Below are 24,434 nucleotides of genomic sequence, written 5' to 3' on the forward strand. Positions count from 1 at the left end.
TGCGCTCTCTTTTGTGTACTCCCTTTGGGACCTTGTTCTTGTGTGCGTCATGCATGTATTTATGTTTCCTGTGTTTCAGGTTGCTTATTTGTGACTAATTTATATAAAGCCAAATTGGACCGCAACTTCTTGGTGGTAGGTGTTCTGTAAGTGACATCCATTTTTGAATCGGTAAATTAAACAGCATCTTTTGTATATATTAGTTTACTGAGGGTTTTGAGTAATCAAAGATTCAAAGTGTGTGGTTGTGAGTTGGTGTTTTGGATGGAAATGGAGGGTGGAAGGGACGGGCCTAAAGATTAAAATGGGGACTGCACTTTACACTTGAAGTCCTAATCTTCCTTTCCTTCTATAACTTCAATTCACAAAATAAAACAGTAAATTATTTTTTTTCCGTGTAGAATGCTGCTCTGTCCTGCCATTCTAAGCAAGCATGGGAACAATCATTTTACCTCTAGCCTGTTTGATATGTTGTCTTGTTGAAGTTCCCTTCATTTTTAGTTCCATCTTTGATGCTAAAATTTTCAGATCTCAGGAAAAACTAAGGGGTTATTGAGAGGCGTAATATTTTATTGTTCATTGTGATTCTGCTGGCAACTTGAAAATGTACTTTTCAAGGTTCGTAGGTAGCTACAGTGTTGTTAATGGCAGCATGAGTTATTTCCAGGGCTTTGTTTGGTTGAGGAGGAGTGGATGGAAAATAAAATAGAGGGAAGAGAGAAGTGGCAAAATTTCTTCCATAAAGTACACCTAAAACAACTCCTCTTTCGTTCCTTTATTTTCCAATATTTCTCAACATTCAAACAAATCCTGAGTCAGAGCAAGGCTCTTGTTATTGTATCTTTCGCTGCGTTTGGATTTTGCTTCCAAGAGAGAAGTATAGAGACAGAGATGGATGTTTTCTATCTCCAGTTTTAGAAAGCACAGAAATACATGAATTTTCTATATTTAAGATAGAAAGTTTTATGTTTTCCTTTCTATCTTCACAATTAAATGAATTTTTGAGATTTTTTATTTTAATAAATAAAATAAATATAATAATTACCGAATTAAATAATTCTAAAAAATATTACGAAAATTCGCTCCCCTTGCTTATCTCGTTTACAGTGCATACACGTATCTCGTTTATACTGTAAACGAGATAAAGCCTGTCGACACCTATAAGTATATGTCGTTCACAGCGTGCTGTTGGGCTCTAGATTGACCTTGTCAATCACTTTCTCTTCTCTATCACCCCTTTCTGACCATATTATTGACATATACTGCGATGGCATGCCAGGCGGAAAACGATGCAGACATCGACAGACTGAATGAAACTTCGCATTACGCTGAGGCAGCCGACTTTGAGGTTAGTCTTGTTGCAGTAAAATTTGTGCAATCTTATATAGATATATTTTTGTATGTAGTCATGGTTAGGGTAGTTGCGAAGACTTAGAATATCGTGTATAGCGTTACGAATAGGTTGCTGGTAGAATTTTGAAACTCTATTTAATTGTAGTAGATTGTTACTGCATAATTGTTAGTTTTGAACTCTATTTTAGTTGTTGTAAGTTGTTACGACTTATAATTTTGTAGTTAGGTTTAGGTAGTTGCATATATTTTAAAATTAACTAAATAATATTTGTCTCAAAAACATGTGATTAAGGATGTAAATAAGTTTTGAATTGGAAGTCTTTTTAACTTAGAAATAAATATTGATTTAAAAATAGTGTAAGAATCAAATAAAAAAACATAGAGGCCTATTTACTAAATCTATAAAATATAATGACCGGAAACGTTGAAGACTCAATAAAAGTGTAAAATTTATGTCTATAATTCTGAATATATTTTTTTTTATCAGAGACATCGCCTTCTACTGCCTTGGCGAGTGAGTCATATCCTTCTTCCACCCGATGCCATCTTCCCGTATCTAGTTGAGGTTAGATTCGGCGACACGGTGTCCCTTAGGGATCTCACTTTTGACAATTCGCTAATTTCGGTATTCGTTGAGCGATGACGTTCGGAGACGCACACGTTTCATCTCTCGTGGGGTGAGGTCACTATCACATTGCAGGACGTGGCGTACCACCTAGGCCTACGCGCACAGGGGGCCTCAGTTGGGGTGCCTTCATGACTTCGGTAGGTGGTGCCACATGGAGATGTGGGTGTTGGGGGAGTAGCTGCTTGGTGCTAGGCCTCCGGTGGCTCCACAGCAGGCTGCGCAGAGGAAGGAGTCGTTCACACTCAAGTTTGTTTGACTGCGGGATCGTGTCCACTAGATGACCCTCTACAGATGACCCGGAGACTCTCTAATAGTACGCCAGGTGCTACATTATGCTACTGATCGGAGGATATCTGATGACGGACAAGTCCAACAACTTGGTCCACTTGCGTTGGCTCCCTCTTCTTCGGGACTTTAGGCAATGCCGGGCGTTGTCTTGGGGCTCGACTGTGCTTGCTTGGACGTACCAGTCACTGTGTTAGGCGGCACAGCAGGGCGTCACGGACATCGCCGGCTGCATTCCGCTGTTGATGTCCTGGATCTACCAGATTTTTTCAGTGGTATCCACCAAATAGAGGAATCTACCAGTATCTTATGGCTGCGGGGTAACAAATCTTTATTTCTATATTTAGTTAAACAAATTTGTAACTTCTTACAACCTGTTACTAAACAAACTACTTTTGTCCTCTTGGTTGTTGTCAGGTTGGTTGGATTGCAGCAGCAGAGCAGGGATCAGCATGAGGACAAGGTCCTGCATTGGAGGGTTTCGATCGACCGGTTACGATTCGATGAGGTTAGTTCCACGTTTACCATCACCACATGTTCATTTTACTTCTTAATGTTGTCTTGTTTAGTGTGGCTGACCAATATGTCTGTTACGGTCCTTTCAGTTTGTACGGAGAGCGTACGATGACCTTGCTATGTAGGCTATGCGTCCTGTTTGGTTCCTTGAGGAGGAGGAGTGGGGGACATGATTGTCAGCCGTCCCCCTGGTCTGCTTCAACATTGTGCAGTTTCACCAGGTCGATCGGGTGAAGCGGCAGTTTAATGGAGAGCAGCAGGTGCCTGACCCTCCAGTGAACCTTGACAGATATAAATGATATGTTATTTATCATTGGTAACTTGAGTTTAGATGTCATTTATTCCAATTATGATGTGTAATTTAGTAAACCCCAGTACATTATACATTTCCTGTTTTTTTAGAAAGGTTCTTGACGTCCACTGGCCACGGTGAGGATGTCTGGTGGCCTGATCGACTTGCAGATTGGTACGACGGTTGGTGTAGGCGATTTGATCCCAATTGCAGGATCTCTGTACATCATACATTTGACACCAGGCCGATCGGGAGTACTATGATTGGTGGCGTGGGGCTTGCCGTGTTAGGCATCTGTCCGGTCAGGAGATTTTGGAGGATCCGAGACTCGTCGAGTTGCCCCCGACGTACAGCCCACTGCCAGCCAGCCTAGGGAGGATCTCCACCTTCCCCGGGGAGTGCCGGATCGGTGTAGATGTGCAAGGGAGGTCAGGGCAGATACCTGGCGACCTACTAGGAGGGACAGAAGTGCTAGAGAGTGTCGACCAGGCAAGCCGGTTAGGAGGGAGAGGGTCAGGGTTCGACTGGATGTAGAGTCTGACGAGGAGGTAGAGTTCGACGGCCAGGAGGATCACGGAGATATCCCACTAGACAGAGAGGCTTCACCTCTGGGTCTGCCTCCTCCACCTCCTCCACCTCCCCCGGCACACGCACTGCGTCCACCATCCGGTTCTGGAGGGTCGTACCATAGGGCAGTCTGGGACACTTCGCCACCGGACTGGCATGACGCAGGTCCATCCGGGGTCCACCAGAAGGAGGAGATGGTTGACGAAATCTTCTTTGATGACGCCTTCTAGCTTCACACCGCCGATCCAGCATCGATGCATCGGATAGCCGAGTCATTTTGGACCGGTAGGAAGCAGGGTATCGAACAGTACCAGCATCCATCTTCCTGCGTAGACCTCGTTTTAGATGCCACAGATATCACCAGCTTCTACCTCTTCGTATGGGGCGGGTCTTTGGCCGAGTAGCCAGTTTGCGACCTCGCCCTCCTACGGCTATGATGTGTTGTTGACCTCAGCACAGCCTCAGGTTACCCCTCCATCAGCTCCATCACCCTCCATGAGGGGAAAACCCAAAATACCTTGTTGAACATGCTACAGTTGTTGAGTAGAAGGTGTCCATCGTAGTACGGTTCCACTCGTAGGCCACAAATGGTTCTAGAAAAACAGCTCTGCAGTGCCTGAAGCAGCTTCGACACCTTGTTGTATGACTCTTTTCAATCTCTGTAGATCTGTGCAATTGCCTTCTGCTTCACCATCCACACCTTTCTATAGGAGGGTTTGAAGTGATAGCTAGCATAGACCGCACCTTGCAACACTGGAATGCTGACGGAGGGGTTGAACTGTATCAATGGCAATATAACCCTGCAGATGAGATTGCTGTCTAACTGACGATGGTCTTGAGACATGGTGGGTGTTAAACAACTATGCGCTCCGCCAGCCCTCCGAACCTCCCTAACACAACAAAACAGTATTGGTTCAGCCATATCTCAAACCTACTTAATATATTGCACAGAAGTACTCAAAAGCACTATTAAAGTTGAACTTACCAGTATCCGAAGTTCTGCCTAAGGGCCACACGGATGCTCCATTGACACCCATTCCCAGCTTGATGGCAGTGCACATGGTACTTTAATCGGTCCGATTCGATCACCCGGTACTCAGCACTCCTGCGAATACTGTAGTTCTTCACACCCTGTAGCACTGCCCTCTCGGCATTTGAACCTGTGGTCGACCTGAAACTCTACCCCATCGTCTAGGTTGTAATCCTCTTCTCTCGTGTCAGAAAATAGAGTCCTCTCATGCATGTCGTCCAGATCCAAACTATGATAGTGACTTGGCACTGCCGATAGCGCCGAAATTGGGTGAGGTGAAGGCAAGATATGGCGCGCCACAATCTGGGCAGGTGTCTCCGGTACAAACTCTTCATCATCGCCCCCTTTGGAAGAATCACTGTCTGCATTATCCACCATGTATTCTTCGTCTGACTCCTCGTTGCCCTCATCAACCTTATCCACTGGAATGGCAACATGAATGGGTGGTAGTGCGAGAAGTCGGTCGTCGTATACATAGGTCGAGTGTACAGAACCACCATGACCAATATCTCCAACGTCGGCGAAAAAGCTCCATCACCTGTTCCGCCATGACCCTCTCATGGATGTCAAATATGAGTCGCACATGCTCGTCCCCTAGAAGGTGAAATAGTCGAAACCGGAAAACTCCATTACCTATGGGTGCTAGCAAACTATACCCCACCCTTCCGACCTCCCTTGCTTCTATACCACCAAGGTTGCTCAATATCAAACTCTTCAACTCCCACAACGTACTTACACGCCGAGTGCGCAACAGTATCAGATTCTCACACTCAAACGTCATCCCATTGTCGCCATTTCTCATACGACAATTGGGATAAACATACACAACTATGTATACGCTGTTACTGGCCATTCTTTCCTTGTTTGCTACTCCTAGTCTCTAGGGGTGTTCAAATCCAAACCGATCCAAATTAAACCGCTCATCCAATCCGATCCAAACCGAAAACCGATTAAAACCGCACTAATTCGGATTTGATTGGATTCTATTTTTTGTAAACCGCTGGATTGGATCGGATTTCGGATCTACTTTTCATAACCGATCTAATCCAATCCAAACTGCACAATGTGCTATAATATTATTATTTTATTATTATATTTACAATTATACTTATAATATGTTCAATTTGTTAAACATTTTTTTATTATTCATATATTATTATTATTTAATAAATATTTTATGTTGAAAATGTTATTTATTTATTTATTTTAACTAACTTATAATTTTATTACTATTGTTATGTTATCGTTAGTTTTTTAAGATATTGTTAAGACTTGTTATGTCATTGTTGATTATTTAAAATTTGATGTTGAGACTTGTTATATGTATTTAATTTTTTTATTTAAAAAATCGCAAATCAAACCGATCTAAACCGCACCGCACATAAATTAAGCGTTCGGATCGGATGACTTTTTCCCTTAAAACTGAACCAAACTGCACCGCGAACACCCCTACTAGTCTCCACAGAAAACTTGCTGTGTGAGAAAAACGAGACAAAAAAAGATATAAAATGTGTGTGGAGAAGGCCAAGGGTTACACATCCTTTTATAGCGGCTGGTAATTTGTCTTCTTATATTTCGTTTACACTGTAAAGGAGATATACGCATGTCAGGCTAACGTGGCTTATCTCGTTTACAGTATAAACGAGATATGTGCAAAGTTATCTCGTTTACAGTACAAACGAGATAAGTAAGGAGAGCGGATTTCGGTAATTTTTTTTAAATTATTTAAATCGGTATTTATTATTTTTATTTTATTTATTAAAATAAAAAATCCTGAATTTTTGTAACCACTTCTTTTATATTTCTGTCTATAGTTTTTAAATGCGGCTTCAAAATGTTAAAAAAAAAAAACTTGAAAGGTATGATTTTAAAATTAAGTAAATAGCCAAATTAATTCTAGAAAGATTACTTATTTTTTAAATTAATTTTTAAAATATTTTTTTAATTAAATTTGTCTTTTAAAAATTTTAAATTAGTTATAGTAGTCTTTCTATTATTTTCATTACTAACGGAATAACATCACAACACATATTTTGTAGTCCTAATTGACTATTCACATCATTAGGTTGTAAAATTAAATCTAATTAATTAGATTTTGATTTGATCTAATTTCGTAAATTTATTATGTTAATAGTAAATTCAGACTCTTAAGTGTGCGTTGTAGTATCAATTAACTTATTATATTTGTAAATTTTGATAAAAAAAAAGTAATAGAAGAACTAACATAATTAATTTAAAATTTTTGAAAGATCAATTTAACTTAAAAAGAATTTTAAGAATTAATTTAGAGAACTATTAATTTTTTTAGAGGCGAATTTTTCCTTAAAAATTGGGCCAAATTGGTTGTTCCAACTGGTTCAATCGAGAATTAGAATCAAATATGGTTCAATCGTTTAAAAAAATAAAAACCGAATTAGCATAATATCTAAAAATCGTCTATCAACAGAAGAATTAGATTAAATTAGAACCTGAAAAATTTTTGGATCAGAAAAAAATGAAAAGGACTGAAATGACTTTTTGAGTCTTAAGAAAAAACAAAGAGAGAGAAAACCAACCGTCCCTTCACCGGTGCCTCCTTCATGGTTTGCCTTTTCTAAAATATTTGAGTAAAGGACACATAGGTCCCTGACCTTTTTTTTTGTGGACATTTTCGTCCTCAAGGAAGGAAAAATATATTGAAGTCCCTCACCCACAAAAAACGTGGACATTTCAACCCTTCCGTTGAATTCAGGCATTTGGACTGGACGGAAAAGTCTGACTTGACAGAGGTGTTGCTGAACTGGCCGTTACAGAGCCTACGTGGCAGGGAACTTTTCGAAACAGGACATATAAGTCCTTGGAGACAAAAACGACGCCGTTTTGTTACCTCCCCTCCAAACACAGTTGAATCCCCGTATACAATACCCAGAAGACCTATACTTGAGTGAGAGAATTACTGAAAATCCTAAGCCAAAGACGATCAAACTCCTTCGTCTCTGTTTCTTCCTCCAAAAAATACAACATGTAGAAGAGCAATAGGTGCCGGTTGAAGTTGGTGCCAGAAGCTGAGAAGAAGCTTGCTCTGAGGTCGTGGTTGCTGTCTTCGTCAGAAGGTAAGATTGTGATGCTTAGGTAGGAAGGCAATGTGTGTGCATGTTTACAGTGTAATATATAATATGAAAAAGGGGTGTAAAGTGTCCTTTGTAGGATTAGGGGGAGGGATTGTGTTAGGGCAATGTGGTTTCAGAGGTTGTTAAGGATGCTGCCCAGGAAAGAGATACTGCAGGGGAGATGGATGAAACTGCATAGAAACTGAATGCATCCTCTTCATCTGATGACGGGTACGAGAGCACGAAGGACGTGTTGTACAAACCTCCACCGGCTGGAATTGAGAGTGATAGTACTGAAAAGTGACAGCAATGGTGGGGCTACTGCTGGGAAGAGGAAAAGATGTGTCAAGAGTAAAAAAGGTAGTTACTCTGAAGAAGAAGGTAGTTACTCCAAGAAAGAAGGTAGTTACTCCGAAGAAGTAAGGGAAGAGGAAGAGACAATTTGGCACAAGGGTTAAGGAAAGAGGGGAAGGCAGTGGGAATGGGAATGATGCACGTGGTGAAGCTGGGGATCAGGTGCCTGATGTCCAACCTGATTATGCAGTGGGGGGTGGGTTTTATGTTAGTGAGCTCCCAACGGAGGTGGAGGAAATCATGTTTGAGTATGAGTCTGAAGACTTGCATACTCCCATATCATCTGATGATAAAGGTAGAGGTAATAAATTTCCAGAGTTTGATGATGATTATGCTCATGGTGAGGGCAGGTTTGAGTTAAGAACTAGGTTTGCCACTGTGGACAGGTTCAAGGAGGTAGTTAAAGATTCGTTCATTGCTGAAGGGCGGGAATTGAAGTGGATAAAAAATGACAAAGAGAGAGTGAGAGTGAGGTGTGGGGATCAGGAGTGTCCTTACTTGGTTCACTTGTCATACAACAAAAGTTTGCAGTGTTATCAAGTGAAGACCTACCATCCAGAACACACTTGTGCAAGGGATTTGGGCAGTAACGCTGCTGATCAGCACTGGCTAAGTAAGAAAATTGAGAAGCTGATGTCAACCCAACTACACATGAATACGAAGGAGGTGACTGATTTCCTTAAAGAGGAATTTTTTCTCTGTCCCCATCCTAAGATGATTTATAGATCAGTGAAGGAGGTTAGGGACAAGATCATGGGAAATGAAAGAGAACAATACAAGAGAACGAGGGATTATTGTGAGGAAATACTGAGGAGCAATCCAGGCTCATCAGCCAGGCTTGAGCTCATGCCAACTCCAGAGGCTCCCCCTGTTTTTGATAAACTGTACATTTGCCTAGATGCCTGTAAACAAGATTTCAAAGATGGATGTCGTCCTTTGTTTCATTTGGATGGTTGCTTTCTGAAAACATATTATGGTTGTTGGCTTCTAGCAGCAGTTGCTCAGGATGCAAACAACCAGTTTTATGTTGTTGCATATGGGGTTGTCAAGGCTGAGACCAAGGATGTCTGGAAGTGGTTCCTGACCAATCTGCAAGGGGACATAGGAGACGATGCAAACCATGGCTGGACCTTCATATCAGACCAACAGAAGGTGAAAGTAGTTTATGGTTATTTTCAATGCTCTGTATTTGGTTAAGATGATTTCTATCTGTTTGGTGATCTTCATTGCTATCTATTTGGTTAATTTCATTATTGTCTGTTTGATTAATTTTAATGCAGGGTCTGCTGCCTGCGCTGAAAGAGGTCATGCCACATGCTAAGCTCCGCAATTGCGTCATGCATATATGGAAAAACTTCATAAACCGCTACAAGGACTTGTACATTAGACAGGTTGTGTGGGAGTGTGCTAGATGCACGACTGTTGTTGAATTCAAGGAATGCATGGAGAAGTTGAAGACAATTAACCGGGTGCTTGGGAGTACCTCAGTAAATTTGAACCAGTAACATGGGTTAAGGCTTACTTCTCTCATGGACCAAAAGTGGATAACCTCACAAACAATATGTGCGAGGTTTTTAATGTTAAAATAGTAAACTATCGCTGCAAGCCTATCCTAACCATGTGGGAAGAGATCAGGTGTTACCTAATGAGGAGGATGGTGAATCATAAACGGGTATTGGACAATCACTCAGGGAAGCTAGCACCAGTTCAGGAAAAGAGGCTGGAGAAGTTATTAAATCTTAGCACCAAGTGAACGGCTGAATGGGTTGGTGACAATGAACGAAAGAGATTTGAGGTTTCTCGCAAAGCAACCACAGATGGAAATTGACTGGTAACTATTGTTCTCACTTGAGTCAGTTTTTGGTTATTTTGAAATGAATCTGCTTTACTGTTTTTTTGGGTCCATTACTCACCTTTGCTGCATCACCTCAGGCATGTCCTGTTTACATGCACTAGCTGCCATTAGGAAGAGACATGACACACCTCATGACTATGTTCACCCTTGGCTGTGCATGGAATCCATCAGGAGGACATATGCACACTGCATTAAGCCTGTTCCAAGTCTAGAATTTTGGGCAAGAACTGAGTTCTCGAAGCCAGACCCACCCATTATCAAAAGGCCAATTAGACGGCCAAAGATTCATAATAGGAAAAAAGATACTGCTGAGCCCCTCATGCAAGGGGAAAACTGAAGAGATCATTCATTGTATCCTGCAGCAAGTGTGGTGAGAAGGGCCACAACTACAAAACATGTAAGGGAGCTCCTTCCAACCCAAATTGGAAGCCGAAGACAAGGCGCTCTAAGAAGACAGCAACTAGCTCCTCCCAGTCACTGATTGGGCTTCCTCTGTCACAATCTGCTCCCCTACCAGAGGTAAGATCCCTACTGTTATCATTGTCTTTTAGGGACTATTTTGTCTTAGTACTATTATGGTTAGGGACTAATCTGTCTTAGTATACAAAATATTAGGGCTAAATATGTCTTAGTTTAACTATTCATGAGGTGCTGTTATGTCCCATTATCAAACTGTTTACATATTACATGCATATTTTCAGGATGCATCCAGCAGCCAACCAGGCAGCTCCACAAGCCTGACCCTAAACCCCACTGTTGTGGAATCACCTGCCCCAAGCAATCCACCTATGCCACCAGCTCCAACAAGGGTGACAAGATCCACACTTGTCATTTCACCTCCAAGGCCAACAACTACTCAAGCCAGGCCACCAGCCCCAACTACAGGCCGTCCATTTAAACCTTCAGGGAAAGCCAATGACATAGCTCGCCCACAACAGTCCAGGTTCAGACCAAAGCAGAAGATCTTCAGGCCGCCAGCTTCAATTGCTGCCTGCACAATCCCACCTAACACACAACAGCCAACTCCATCTACCATCCCATCTGCAGCACCGAATCAGGAAGCTCCACCCCCAAATTTGCCAACTTCATCAACAACGAAGGACTCGAATGAGTGAAGACTTCTGTCATTATGTGCTTTTGTGATAACTTTTTGGATATGTAATGGTTCATAACAAGTAGTAGATACAATTTGCCTTTTTGTTACATGCTTTTTGAACACCCGTTGTGGGTCAGATGAACATGGATGTTAATTATGACAATTTTTTTTGTCAGTAATGTAATGCTATGTTATCTATTACTTAACCAACTTTAATTTCGTACACACCTCGCAAAACACGTACAGGACAATGCAATCATTCATATAAATGACACTGTGAAATTTTTTTTGGTGCAACAATACAACACACTTTTTTATTCCTTTATCAATTCTTACAACTTAGAACAGCAAAACTTAACACAATGACAATAACACAAATACACCATCTTATTGGATTTTTTTTCTTCTCTAGAGCTACTATCCTCTTCTCCAAGCATGTGCTCTTCATTTCCATGTCCTGCTTCCCGTGATAATCTTCAACATCCACAAATTCTTTCTCTCCCATATACTTTGTTTCTGTCAATCCAAGTCCAGCAACGTGCTCATCAAGCCACAAAAAAAAATTTGTAATACGGTTGTCTTGCCTGCAGCAAATCAATCCACATAATTCAAAAATAAAAAAAGTAACCCTTACACATCTTCAAGCACACCTTCCATACAGTTGGTTACCATACCTTGTAAAAGGGACAGCCCAGAAACAATCTTTCCAGATTGCTTCGCGTCTTCGACATGAAAAGGATTGCGTTTTCTCCACAGAAGCACTTTGGTGAGACGCCATCTTTGCCATCCTTCCCTTAGGATGCGAGCTCGAGCCGAACTAACCTCCACTTCTTCTCCAGCTTGATGATACTCCTTCAGATGCCATGGAAGGAAGAATTTTCTTTCTTCCTCCACTCCCCACAACACCCATTTTTCCATTTCTGTGCAGACGAGGGATTAGGGCAGAGAAATTTGAAAGATTGGGGAGGTAACGAAACGGCGTCGTTTTCATCTCCGGGGACTTATATGTCCTGTTTCGAAAAACTCCCTGCCACGTGGGCTTCGTAACGGCCAAGTCAGTGCCACCTTTGCCAGGTCAGACCTTTCTGTCCAGTCCAAACGCCTGAATTCAACGGAAGGGTTGAAGTGTCCACGTTTTTCGGGGGTAAGGGACTTGAATGTATTTTCCCCTCCTTGAGGACGAAAATGTCCACGAAAAAAAGGTCAGGGACCTATTTGTCCTTTACTCAAAATATTTTCCCTTCATCTCTTTGAGAAGAATGAAAACACGGTGAATGTGTCATATGATGCAACTATTGCATACATAGTGTTTTCACTTTTCATTGATGTACTGTGTGCTCTATGTTGTTGCTAGGGGTGTGCACGGCCCGAAGACCCGGCTCGAGTTTGAAGAATTTTGGATGATGGTTTATCTGTGGCTAAGAGAAGGGGGTTGAATCTTAGCCCCTTTTTGCTGTATAACACTTGTTGCCTTTTTAAAATGTTTTAGGAGATATTTCTGCTTTTTGTCTCGTCACTAGTCAAGAGGCATTTTTTTTTGTCTCGTAACCAATGAGGAGATATTTTTCATTTTGTCTCCTACGAATAGAACTAGAAATTGAGTAGAAGAGAGAGAGAGAGAGAATCACACCCAGAAGTATCCTGGTTCAGCTGCTAAGTGCAATGCAGCCTACATCAAGTCTCCATCACAACAATGATGGAATTTCACTATAATCAAACAGATTATAGAAACCAATTCTCCCTAGGAACTACCCTTCCTATCCGGGACAAGTTCAGAATCTATCCCCAATCCTGAACTTGACTTGGTCATCTACCAAGCTTTCAACTGCTAAGTGCTAACCCAACTTGTAAGGGGATTCCCACAGAATCATAAAACACAACACAGATGTACAAAGGATCCCTAGGACATCTATAGATTTTTCTTTTAATTTTGTATACTCTGTCTTTTTCTGCTCTATGACTTTTTTCATACAAACCTTACTGTTTGTCTTTTTTCATGAGACTCAAGACTGACAAAACTAAACAGAAAAATACAACATGAAACACATTGAAGGAGAAGAATTTCTGTTAGCTTGGGTAGCTATGAGAACTCTGTGCTTTCACTCTTTTCTCCTTGCTTCAAGCCTTGGCTGTCCACCCTTATTATAGAAGAGAAAGTCTCCAAGGTTGAAACCGGTCCAACCGAGCTAATCTTCTTATTCTTCAAACGAGACCGATTTGGCCAAAGAGAGAGAAGAGAAAACTGAATGCTAAAAACCAACATGCAATTACCTCTGTGTCATCCCTTCTCACCAATGTTCATCAATCCGGGCCTTCCATCTTGACTTGCTCCCCAAGAAGGATTCTTGGCCCTTGATGAGTCCTTGATGCTTGATAGCTTCTCCTGCTCCACCTTTGCTTCCTCCTTCACGTAGCCTCTCTAGCTACCTTCTGTGATGGGTGACCACAAAGTAGAGACGAGCCATGCTTCAGGATCTTCTTCTCTGACCGAGTTGGATTTCTTCTATTTTCGGGTATGGAGAGCTTGATACTTCCTCATCACTTCTTACCATAAGTGGCAAAGATCTCAGCCACACCCTACTGTGGATCTTTCTTTAGCTAATGCCATCATCACAATGGCCTCTTCCTTGCTTCTAACTTCTTCTTCTTTCTTCTGATAGCTTGTTCTTTCTTCCATATTTTATGTGAAGTGACCATCGAACAGAGAAGAAAGAGAAGAGAGAGAATGCAGAAAAGGTTTCAAAGGAAATTAAGAAAGGAAATAAAATGCATTAAGTTTCCAAAACCCCTTTCCTTGTAACGTGTGAGAGTAATGATAGCAATCAAATCAATTTTGAAATTTTTTTCTCATGTTACCAATGCCTGTATTAAATTCATTTAATCAAAATTTGAAATCCATCAAATGATAAAAGTGGGATCCGTTGAAAGCATACAACCTTTGCTTTCTCTTTTTCTTCAATTTCGGACCAAGCTTTATTGGTCATGTAACAAAGATTATTTTTGGGCTTGTTCAACCAAATCTGGCCCAATTAACAAAATAACTCAGCCACACATTCTTAAACAATTTTGTACAAGGCTGAACTTTAGCTTCACGTTGGACTTGCTATTTTTCGGCCCAGACCACAATCTGCATGTAACAAAATTATCAATTAACAAGTGTGAATTGAAATTCAAATTAATAATTTTGTAGTTAATTATTTTAATAATGTTTGATCATCATCAAATTAATTTGGAATTTTTCAAACTCATCATGGACAATGAAGATCTGGGCCCGAAGTGATCCGGAGTTGACCCGGGAAGAAGAAATGAAATCTGGAAAGTGAGTGAAACTGGGACCGGACCATAGCTCGGGTCACCAGAACCCGGTTCGGTAATCATACACAATTAATATTCTTATGTTAATATTTTATGTTTAGAATGGATGATGGCTATTCTTATACAGAATTTAAGTATTGTAAACGTTAATATTTTGTGTTATTAGTCATTATAAGACTATAAGTTAATGTTTTATGTTTAGAATGCATAAGACTTTAGACTAATGCATAATATTGTGTTATTTGTATTGACTTAAATATTTGGTATTATTAGGCAATATTAGTATTGATTGTGGTTATGCTTTAATTTTGAAGAAGGGTTAGTTCTTGTTATATTTTTTTTAGTGAATTTTACCATGTCAAATAATAGTTAGAGTCTTGAAAATTTGGATATTTTCACATACTAGTTTACAAGAAGGTATCAAGGTAATGTAATGTTAACGGCCCGATTTTCACCCGATTTTACCCGATATAATTGTGGCCTGAAAGTGTGTAGGTTTCATCGGGTGTAGGATCGGGTCCGAGTCTAACAAATAGTCCCGGTATATATTTCGCACCGGATCTGGGTCACATCCAACCCGGTTTCACCCGACTCATGAATACCCCTAGTTGTTGCATTTCATTTCTTAGTGCTTAGTGGTTATTGGATACAAACACTTGCTTAAGGCGGTTAAGCCATAGTATCGGCATGTTGAATTTATTTTAGACATGATATTTATTCCTAGGTGTATTTTTTGTGTCTAAGTATATTTTAATAAAAAATAAAAGTAAAAAGTAATTTTTTGAACATATTTAAACATACCTAAATATCATTATGTGTCGACGTGTTTATTTTTATTCTTGATCTATATTCTTAAAATGTGTTTATAAATAGTATATATTATATTTGTTAATACAAAAATTATAATAAATGTTTTATTTAATTTAAAAAATTTGTTTGTACTTTAATATCAATAAAACATCAAGAGATTATCACAATTTATTTAAAAGAAACTTTATATTTTATATATAAAATTTAATTTTAATACAATAATAATGTAAAATATTTTATACAGTCATCCAATCAGATTCATATATTTAAATAATTTTTTGAGTAATAAATTTAAAAATTAGTTATTTTTATTAGTATGATAATATATGATTGATTGTTTAAATAAAATTCTTTTACACTAAAGATGTGTAGAAATAAAATTCTTTAGTACTCATAGCTTAATTATAGGCAAGTAGGCAAATACAAATATTTAAGATTATGCCCACATTAAATTTATTTTTACTAATAGATGAGAAATCATCGCTACCTAGTGTAAGTATTACAATAATCCTTTCATACTCAAAGGATAACTAAAGCCCATGTAGGGTAGACTAAGAGTAGGAGGATTCCAAGAGTATTTGATATTCCATGTTTTTGTGTGAAAGAATTCCTGAATCCACCAGAAGCTCTAATATGTTCTTGCAGTAGGTAACAACCAACAGCAAGATCAATAGCCAACCCAACCCAGTTGTTCCTCATCTTGATAGCAAAGAAGTCAGGGGCCACCACCAAAAGAAGGATCATTGATCCAGGTAGTTCTAGCCAATCTGTAAGAGAACTTAATTAACCATTTTATAAATTATAAATCCCTAAAATAATAATTTGACATGATTTCATCTGTACCAAGTAATTCTTTAGATCTTACATGAGTTTAATTCATGCATGTTCAACATTACTTTTATTTTTCCCCATAATATCTGTGATCTTTTAAAAAAAAAAACTTCTAACATTTAATTTTATTCATTATCTCTCATATTTTCGATTTATTTAATTTTGTCTCTAATATTTTTAATTTGTGTTAAAATTACCCATAAATGTTTAAATGTTTTTAATTTTGTCTCTAAACATTTTAAATGGAGTTAATATTCAGGAATAATTTTACCATAAACAAAAAACATTAAGCACAAAATTTAAACGAAAATAAAGGTGAAGAATATTTTTAAAAACAATTACAAATTTTAAAGAAAATACAAACCTTGTAAGGAAGGGAGGGTGAAGAAAGGATAAATATGTTATTCTAATAATGTCCTATTTTTTGTTATGCATTGTTAGCTCTAGCTACTTGAAACTCACCGGGAAAGTGTCTTGGAAAAAAGAGTCTCAGCACCACTGCTATGGAAGCAATCCATTTTCCAATTTCTCCTCTGATGGGTATAAATAAATTTGCAACCAATATTAATGGAACTAAGTAATATAAAAATGAGAAGGTGGAAACTGCAAATGTCAAATATCAAGAAAAGAAAAAGCATGCTTAGACAAATAATTACCTAAAAAAGTGGAATATTGACCCAGGTAGACTGAAGAATATGTAAGGCACTAATAATGAAGTGAGCATATTGGTCCTCCAGTTTGTGCGATCAAGTATCAGTAAATAACTGAAACAAAGAGTTTCATATTAATTTATTTATATTTGGACCAACATAGCATCTTAATTATATTATGCAACTTGTGAAACAATTGTATAGATATCTAATAGAACTTTGATTTGATATCATATATGTGAGTAAGACATGTCAATTTCTGAAATAAGTCAGTGGCGGAGCTTGGTTCAGACAAGGGGGCCATGGCCCCCCCAAACTTTTTATAAAAAACTTAGTAGTACTTTTTCAAAAGATAAAAAATAGTTCAATTGACTTAAATACTTTACTATAACTTAAAGTATCTAATAAGTTCAATAAATAACACTCTCTCTATCTTTAAGTTCAAATATAAAAAATTAGATATTTTTTATTTATTTAATTTAATATTATTTTATATTTTACTATTTATTTAATTTAATTTTTATATGATAAAAAAATAGAATATTCAATAAATATTAATATTATTGTATTTGTATAAATTGATAAAAAAAATTTAATAAATATTATAAATTTTAATATTTGTCCTTCTAACTTCTTCTTTACATATTTTAGAGGATATATATACAAATTTTTATATAAAATAATAATGAAAAATCAAAGAATTGATACATTTTTTAAGAGGAATGCTAATATTTAAGAATGAGAACATATAACTTTTACAATATCAACAATTGTAGATAGTTCTTCTACTTTAATGAATCACGAAGAAAGTGAGATATAACCTTCAAAAGTTCAAAAAGTTACATCTGATGACTTTAATCTTAACTTTTTGGAACGAGATCTTGAAAAACGACTTTAAATTTGGCAATATCACCCAAACCATAGAGATGAGATTAGACGAGCTTATCTTAAATGAGGTTTATATCAAAAATATTTTGACAATTATTTTCTATTTGGCCTCCCCAAAATCCGCCACTGGAACTAACGATTAGGCAACTTCTTCCCTTTTAGATATGATCTTAAACTACAATACATGGGGAATAATTTATGCAAGGAAGATCAAAACTGAAAGAAAGGAGAACCATTAATTGGAACCAAATTGAGAGAAGAAAGAAACCAAATAAATGAGAAGAAAGAAAGGAGCATTTTCATAATTTCAATTCTTATATGAATAGAAGAATATGAAATTCATGCTCCAACATGCACATGAAGAGTTTATTGTTTTTTGTTGGATTATTGCAAACATACTAGATACTAAATGTAGTAATCAATAATCTATTAACAACTATTAATTCTTATTGCTTCCTATGGAACATATAATTATTGCTAAACAAAATTAACTTGGGTTGGTTGAGTGTTAGTTTACTCGTCAGTTTAATCAAGTGTCAGGGTTTGGATTCCACGCGCCTTATATATGCAGTAATTCATTAGCTAACAAAATGGAAAAAGATGACCTTACATGGCTGCAAAGGAGGCAAGTCCTTTAAGAAAAGAAGTGCTAGACCCAACTCCTCCAAGCATAGTTGCATTGTACAAGAGCTTTGTCGCTGTAACCTTGAAATCATTTATATCAGAATCAATTGAACTAGCAATAATGGAATCCTTGTTCGTTGATATATACTGCATTAATATTCTCCCCATCGTGGTTATTTCGAGGTATGAACTACTTAAAATTCACAAAATAGGCAAATAAATTATATATATAGGTAATCAGATAAATGAAGTTAGAAGAGACAACAAAATTGTAAAACAAGGCTCATAGTAGAGAATAACTGTCGTGTATATATGCAGATTAGTACTTTATAGAAGTGGAAAAGTGAGAATTAAATAAATAAGTTAGCCTTAAAGAGAGTAATAACTACATTGTGAATAATTATATGTGAGGCGTCCTAGTTCAAAGTTTAAACCAATGGTGATGGAATGTAAATGATGCGAAATTTCAGAACCACTTCAATTTTCACCTATTTATTTGGGCTTTAGTTGACTTTTCAAATTTAATGAATTGACCATGTTTGCAATGCTCGTTGCCTTCATCATTCATTGACTAGTTCCCGAGTGCACCCATGGTTAACAGTACATTTTATGTGAAACGTTGCACTATACCATAGTATACACATATTTATATACTAATGGCGAAATTGATCCTTGTAACTTGTAAGAGGTTGGGTAGATATAATTAGAGTTAAGTATGGTTTTAGTGTTTAAGGTATAGATCAAAAAATTTTTTTGTCTTTAATTTTTTTGTATATAAAATTGTCTCTAAGGTTTAAAATCACGTTTTGAAATCGTCATTTTTATTTAAATTTTAAAATTTTGGACCAAATTTTTTTGAGACATCTATGGCTTTTTCTCTAATTTTGCTCATTGTCTTTTTTCTCTCATTGGTTTTTTCTTATAAATCTCACCATGTTTTTCTTTTTACCATGAGACTTAGACAGACAAAACTAAGAAAAAGAAACTAAATGAACTTCATTGAAGGAGAAGAACTCAAACAGCTTTTAGATAGCTATGAGAACTCTGTATTTTTTCACTTTCTCTCCTTGCCTTCAACCCTTGGCCGTTCACTTTTAATATAGAAGGGTGAAACTTTCAAGGTTGAAACAAGTTCAACCCTCCGTACATCTTTCTTCTCCAACATCAGAGTAACAGCGGCTTTATCAGAGAAGATTGAGAAGACCGAGGCTGATGCATGCAAGCTTACCTCTTTTCTCTCATCATTTTTCTTCAAACTTCTTCAATCTTGACCATTGAACTTGACTTTGGCCCCAAATTTTGATTCTGATCGTTGATGAGCATCTGACGCAAGATGGCTTCACGTTTTCCATTTTTGCTTATTCCATTCTTGAGCTTCTCAGGCTTTTCTCTTCTTTGTAGCACAAAAGAGAAAATAAACTTTTGGTTGTGCTTTTGCTTCTTGATCGAAGCCTTTCTTTTCTTTTCTTGACAAAAATCTTTTAGCTTTTTTTCATAGACATTCCTTCTGTAGTAAAAATCTTCTTTCAGTGCCTTCTATTTTTCTTCTTTCTTTTTCTTTGAGGGATGTGACCGAAGTAAGAGAGAAGAGAGGAAAAGCTTTCGGTGAAAATTTTCAATGAAATTAAATCACATTGAATTCCAAGTTTCAGTTACCAAGAAATTAAATCAAATTGAATTGAAATTTGAAAAATGTATTACTTAAACCAAAGGAGCAGGTAACCCGTAACTGAAGAGTGCTTGATCCATTTCCTTCTTTCTTCTTCTATTTCGGATAAGGATTTTGTTGGACCAAAAAAAATGTTGACTTGGGCTTTATATTTATTTCTTGGGCCAATTGATTTCACTACCCTTTTAAAGTTCAGCCACATAATTTAAAATAAATTTGCATTAGACTAAACTTATTTAGTGGTCAAATTGGACTTGCAATAACTACACCAAAAAAATTAATTTTCTTTTCTGCACACAAACTAAATTTATCAAATAACCAATTGGAAGTAATTTATTAAATATTTTTTAATAATTTTAATAATATTTGTTCATCATATTATATGTTAACGTAAAATTTTTAAACTCAACAATTTTAACATTAAAAATCATTAAATTTTAATCTTAATTATAGCTTTATAAAATATTTATAATGATAATTATTATATATATATATATTTTTTTGTTTTATTTTTAATAAAAAAACTTTATATATTTTTATGTATTATCTTCTAGAAAACATAGAAACATACACTAGTAGTTTCTCTTTAAAAATATAGTTAAAATAGTAATTGAAAATATCTAAAAGCATTTATAAAAATGTTGACTATATTCTTTTTATATATGGTATATATTCTAAAATTATATTTATTATGAAATTAGTCAAAATTTTAGGAATGAATAATCAAAAACATTAATTAGAAAAAAGCATTAACTGTATCGTGCAGAAAAAATAAACATTAATTAGAAAAAAAGATTAATTGCATCGTGCGAAAAAAATTAACTAGAATTGCTTTTAAATAAAATATTTTGATATTTTATTTTGCCTTTTTGTGTTTTGACTAAATTTTAAAGTTGTTTCTTTTCTAAAGAAAATCAATGGACAAAAAAGGCCTCCTAATTAAAGTTCATATGTAATTTATTTTGAATCTTTTCAAATTTCATAATACAAAATTTAACTGACCAATAATCTTTTTAGTGGAAATATTAACAACTCTATATTTTTTATTTTTATTTATATGAAAAGAAAAGAGAACATATTTGGTTAGTTGATTTTTTTAGGCCAATAACATACATAAGAGAAAATGAGATTTTTTTAACAAAACTGAAATTCATATTATTACGAAATTGAAATAATATATAATAATACAATAGCATATATGCATGAACACTAATAAAATTAAATAATAAGATTATGATCTCTTAGCTAATTTACTCTTTTGATTCTTCAAAACATTCTGAAGACCCAAAAGAGCTTTCTTTATCTTTTTGTTTTTTTCATGATTTTCACCAATGGAATCCCACCAGTTAGTGATGCTGCCATCATTTCTAATTGTCTTCAAAACCTTAGAAAGCGATTCAGCTCGTTCTTTCTCGGCATTCAGACGATCCATAAGTGAATTGCTCTTTTCAATGAAGTTCTGCATATCCACCTTGGACATTTCGTTCAAGACGTAACTGAGGAAGTGATCACCACCTTCCTGAAGTTGTTGTTCATTTGAGAGAGCCCACTTCATTGTCTTCAATGAAGAATAATTAGAAAATACATTATCATCTCAAATCAATATCAGCATCACATAAAACTTTTACGGAGTGTTATGTGATAATGAAGATTAATGTGTTTTGTTACGTTTATATAGACTTCTAAACTTTTGTGGTATTTAATTCATATTTCATCTTTTGTTTCATTTGTTTCTCTCATATAATTCATTATTTTGGATTTTTTAAAAGAGTTACACACAAAAATATCATATACCAATATAAGAAGATAAAATCATGGGTTAAAAGAAAGAGCGCCGCTCAGATAAAGATGTTTAAAATGTCTTTTTTTAAAGACTTTTTAATAATTAAAATTTAATACATATAATCGATTAAATCATGTTATTTTTGTCAAAATTAGGTCAAACAAATTAATTTGACCGAAAAATAATAAATCAAATTTTGAACCGGTCTAAATTAATATTATTTTTTATAAAAAATATTACAATATCTTTATTATAGAAAATGATTGAAATACTCTTTTATATATATATATATATATATATATATATATATATATATATATATATATATATATATATACTTTAAAAGCTCTAAATCCTAATCCTATGAGGGTAGAAAAGTAAAGGACTAGAATTTAGGATTTTTAAAATTAATATATATATAGGAATATTTTAGTCATTTTTATAATAAGTATATTGTACCAATTTTCTAAAAAAAATATTAATTTATATCAGTTTAAGATTTAATTCACCATTTTTTTGGTCAAATTAATTCGTTTGGCCTAATTTTAACAAAAAATGATACGGTTTAATCGATTATCTGTATTAACTATTAAATTTTAATTACTAAAAAATATTTTAAAAAAACCGTTTTAAACGTCTTTATTCGAATAATTCCCTAAAAAAAAAATACCGTGCAACCAATATTTTTAGTGTAAAAAAGGGGGTTGGCTAGTGTTGGTTTAAATATAATGTAAAAAAAAAAACATTTTATGTCACGTAACATTTCTCTTTAAAAAATATAGTTAAAAAAATAATTAGAAAATCTAAAAATATTTATAAAACGATTATTTTTATGAAATTAGTCAACATTTTAGGAATGAAAAAATCAAAACCATTAATTAGAGAAAAGCATTAACTATATCGTGCAAAAAAAAAAAAAATCAAAACATTAATTAGGATTACATTTAAGTCAAATATTTTGAGATTTTTTTCAATTTTTGTATTTTGACTAAATTTTGAAATAGTTTCATTTTAAAAGAGTATTATAATAGAGAAATTTTTTGTTATATTATTTAAAATTTTCATAAATAAAATATACTATTAAGGTTTTAATAACTCCCATTAAAAAAGTTTTACAAACAAACAATAATTTTGTAGTGAATGACATTACTTCTAATTTAAATTTAAATTTTTCAGAAGATAAGCTTTATATTTAGCTTAATTTTATAAATTAAATGATAATTTAATTGATATAATATTTTAATTATTTCTCAAATTACATATTATATAAATATAGTTGGCTATTTTATAATGTATAACTATATGTTATTTCTGAATTTAAAAAAAATTCAAGTTTTAACTCCTATGCCACTTTAGAGGGCTATATTTTATATTAACTTTTCCAACATAAAAAATTTCAATAATAATTCTTTAGATGCTAATGAGTCAAAGGATGATTTTTAATAAATTTTTAGAAATTATTACGGAATTTAATTTTCATATCGAACCCTGAAATGTGTTAAACTGAGTTATGGGAAGGGAGGGTGCTGAACATGGATGTGGTGTCAGCCCCTAACGAAAATCGGACTGTGCGACACTCATTGTGCAACACGGAGGGTCCGAGTTGCTGCAAGGAAAACGGAGGGTCCGTGTTGATGCATGGTGGACACGCGGCGCTCATTCCTTGCTCCCCAGACGGTGCCTCACGTACCGAGTTGCTGGATGCAACAAATCTACCCCCACCATCCGAGTTTAACACATTCAGCCTTCACTTTCAACCCCAAAACTCCATTGCTATCTTCGTTTCTCTGCTGTTGGTGCATGGTGGAGAGTAAAGAAAAATGGCAAAAAGAAATAAAATTAAAGATGTTGATCGCCCTGAACTTCACATTATGCATTATCTCAGTTTGCCAGATTATGTAAGTTTGTTTAAAATTTTTTTAATTTTTATAATTATATTTATTATTGTTAAAAATTTAGTTGTTAATATTATTGTTAGTATCTGAGCTTAGAAATATACATAGAATGAGTAGGATTCATTTTATTATTTTTTTTATTTTTTCACTATTTTTGTATAAAAATTGTTATTGTTAGTGGGTTAAATATTATTATTGTTAGTGTGTTAACGATGATGATGCTATATTCTTGTTCTTGCAGTTTAAAAAAAGACACGCAATTTTTTTTAATTTATTTAATGTTTTTTTTTATATTTTTTAGAATTTCGGAAGAAGAATTGAAATATTAAAATATTTAAAAAATTACAGTTAAAACTGAATTGTTATTAATTTTTGGATACGATTTTTTTTTGAAATATTTTATAAATTTTTAATTATTTGTAATTGTTATGTTATTATTAAATGTTATTGTGACTAGAAGGAACAGTTGGACATAGTAATAAATAAGAACTGAATGGTTATTAGTATTAATTTATAAAAGTGTGTTATTTTATTGTAGTTAATTGTAATTATCATTGTTAGAAAAGTTAAGTATTGTTGTTATTAGAAAATGAATTTAAGAAGATATTGACGATAATTATTAATATTTTTAAAAATTTTGAAATATGTGTTTAAATTTATTTAAGTAATAGCTAATAGGTAATTATTAAAACAAATAATAATAATGTTATTATTTAGAGAAATTATTGATATATCGTAAATAAAAAAACAAACAGTATCTCTGATTTACTAATTTTATTGAGATTTGATTTGGAAAGTATGTATATGTATGTATTATCTATGTATTTATATCTATTAGTTAATGTTATTAATAAATCATTTTGAAAGTAGTAATTATTTGTTTTAGTCAAATTAAGTCAAATAA

General features: G+C 35.0%; 2 protein-coding genes across 2 annotated transcripts; one reads left to right on the forward strand and one right to left on the reverse strand.

Moving 5' to 3' along the window:
- Positions 1–8,251: 8,251 nt before the first annotated feature.
- On the forward strand, positions 8,252–11,266 carry LOC148575812 (uncharacterized). The gene is made up of 4 exons (XM_088503254.1): positions 8,252–9,266; positions 9,395–9,945; positions 10,047–10,488; positions 10,671–11,266. Exons 1-2 carry the CDS (start codon positions 8,355–8,357, stop codon positions 9,617–9,619), a joined length of 1,137 nt encoding a protein of 378 aa, XP_088359380.1. The 5' UTR covers positions 8,252–8,354; the 3' UTR covers positions 9,620–9,945; positions 10,047–10,488; positions 10,671–11,266.
- A 4,443-nt stretch (positions 11,267–15,709) lies between these two features.
- On the reverse strand, positions 15,710–18,351 carry LOC107616810 (cold-regulated 413 plasma membrane protein 2). The gene is made up of 4 exons (XM_016318733.3): positions 18,170–18,351; positions 16,678–16,785; positions 16,484–16,554; positions 15,710–15,957 (listed from the first exon to the last, which is right to left on the reverse strand). The coding sequence occupies exons 1-4, from the start codon at positions 18,349–18,351 to the stop codon at positions 15,710–15,712; spliced, it is 609 nt and encodes a 202-aa protein (XP_016174219.1).
- Between the last annotated feature and the right edge of the window lie 6,083 nt (positions 18,352–24,434).

The sequence above is a fragment of the Arachis ipaensis genome, chromosome B1 (assembly GCF_059453495.1).
Source record: "Arachis ipaensis isolate K30076 ecotype BB chromosome B1, ASM5945349v1, whole genome shotgun sequence".
Taxonomy (NCBI): domain Eukaryota; kingdom Viridiplantae; phylum Streptophyta; class Magnoliopsida; order Fabales; family Fabaceae; genus Arachis; species Arachis ipaensis.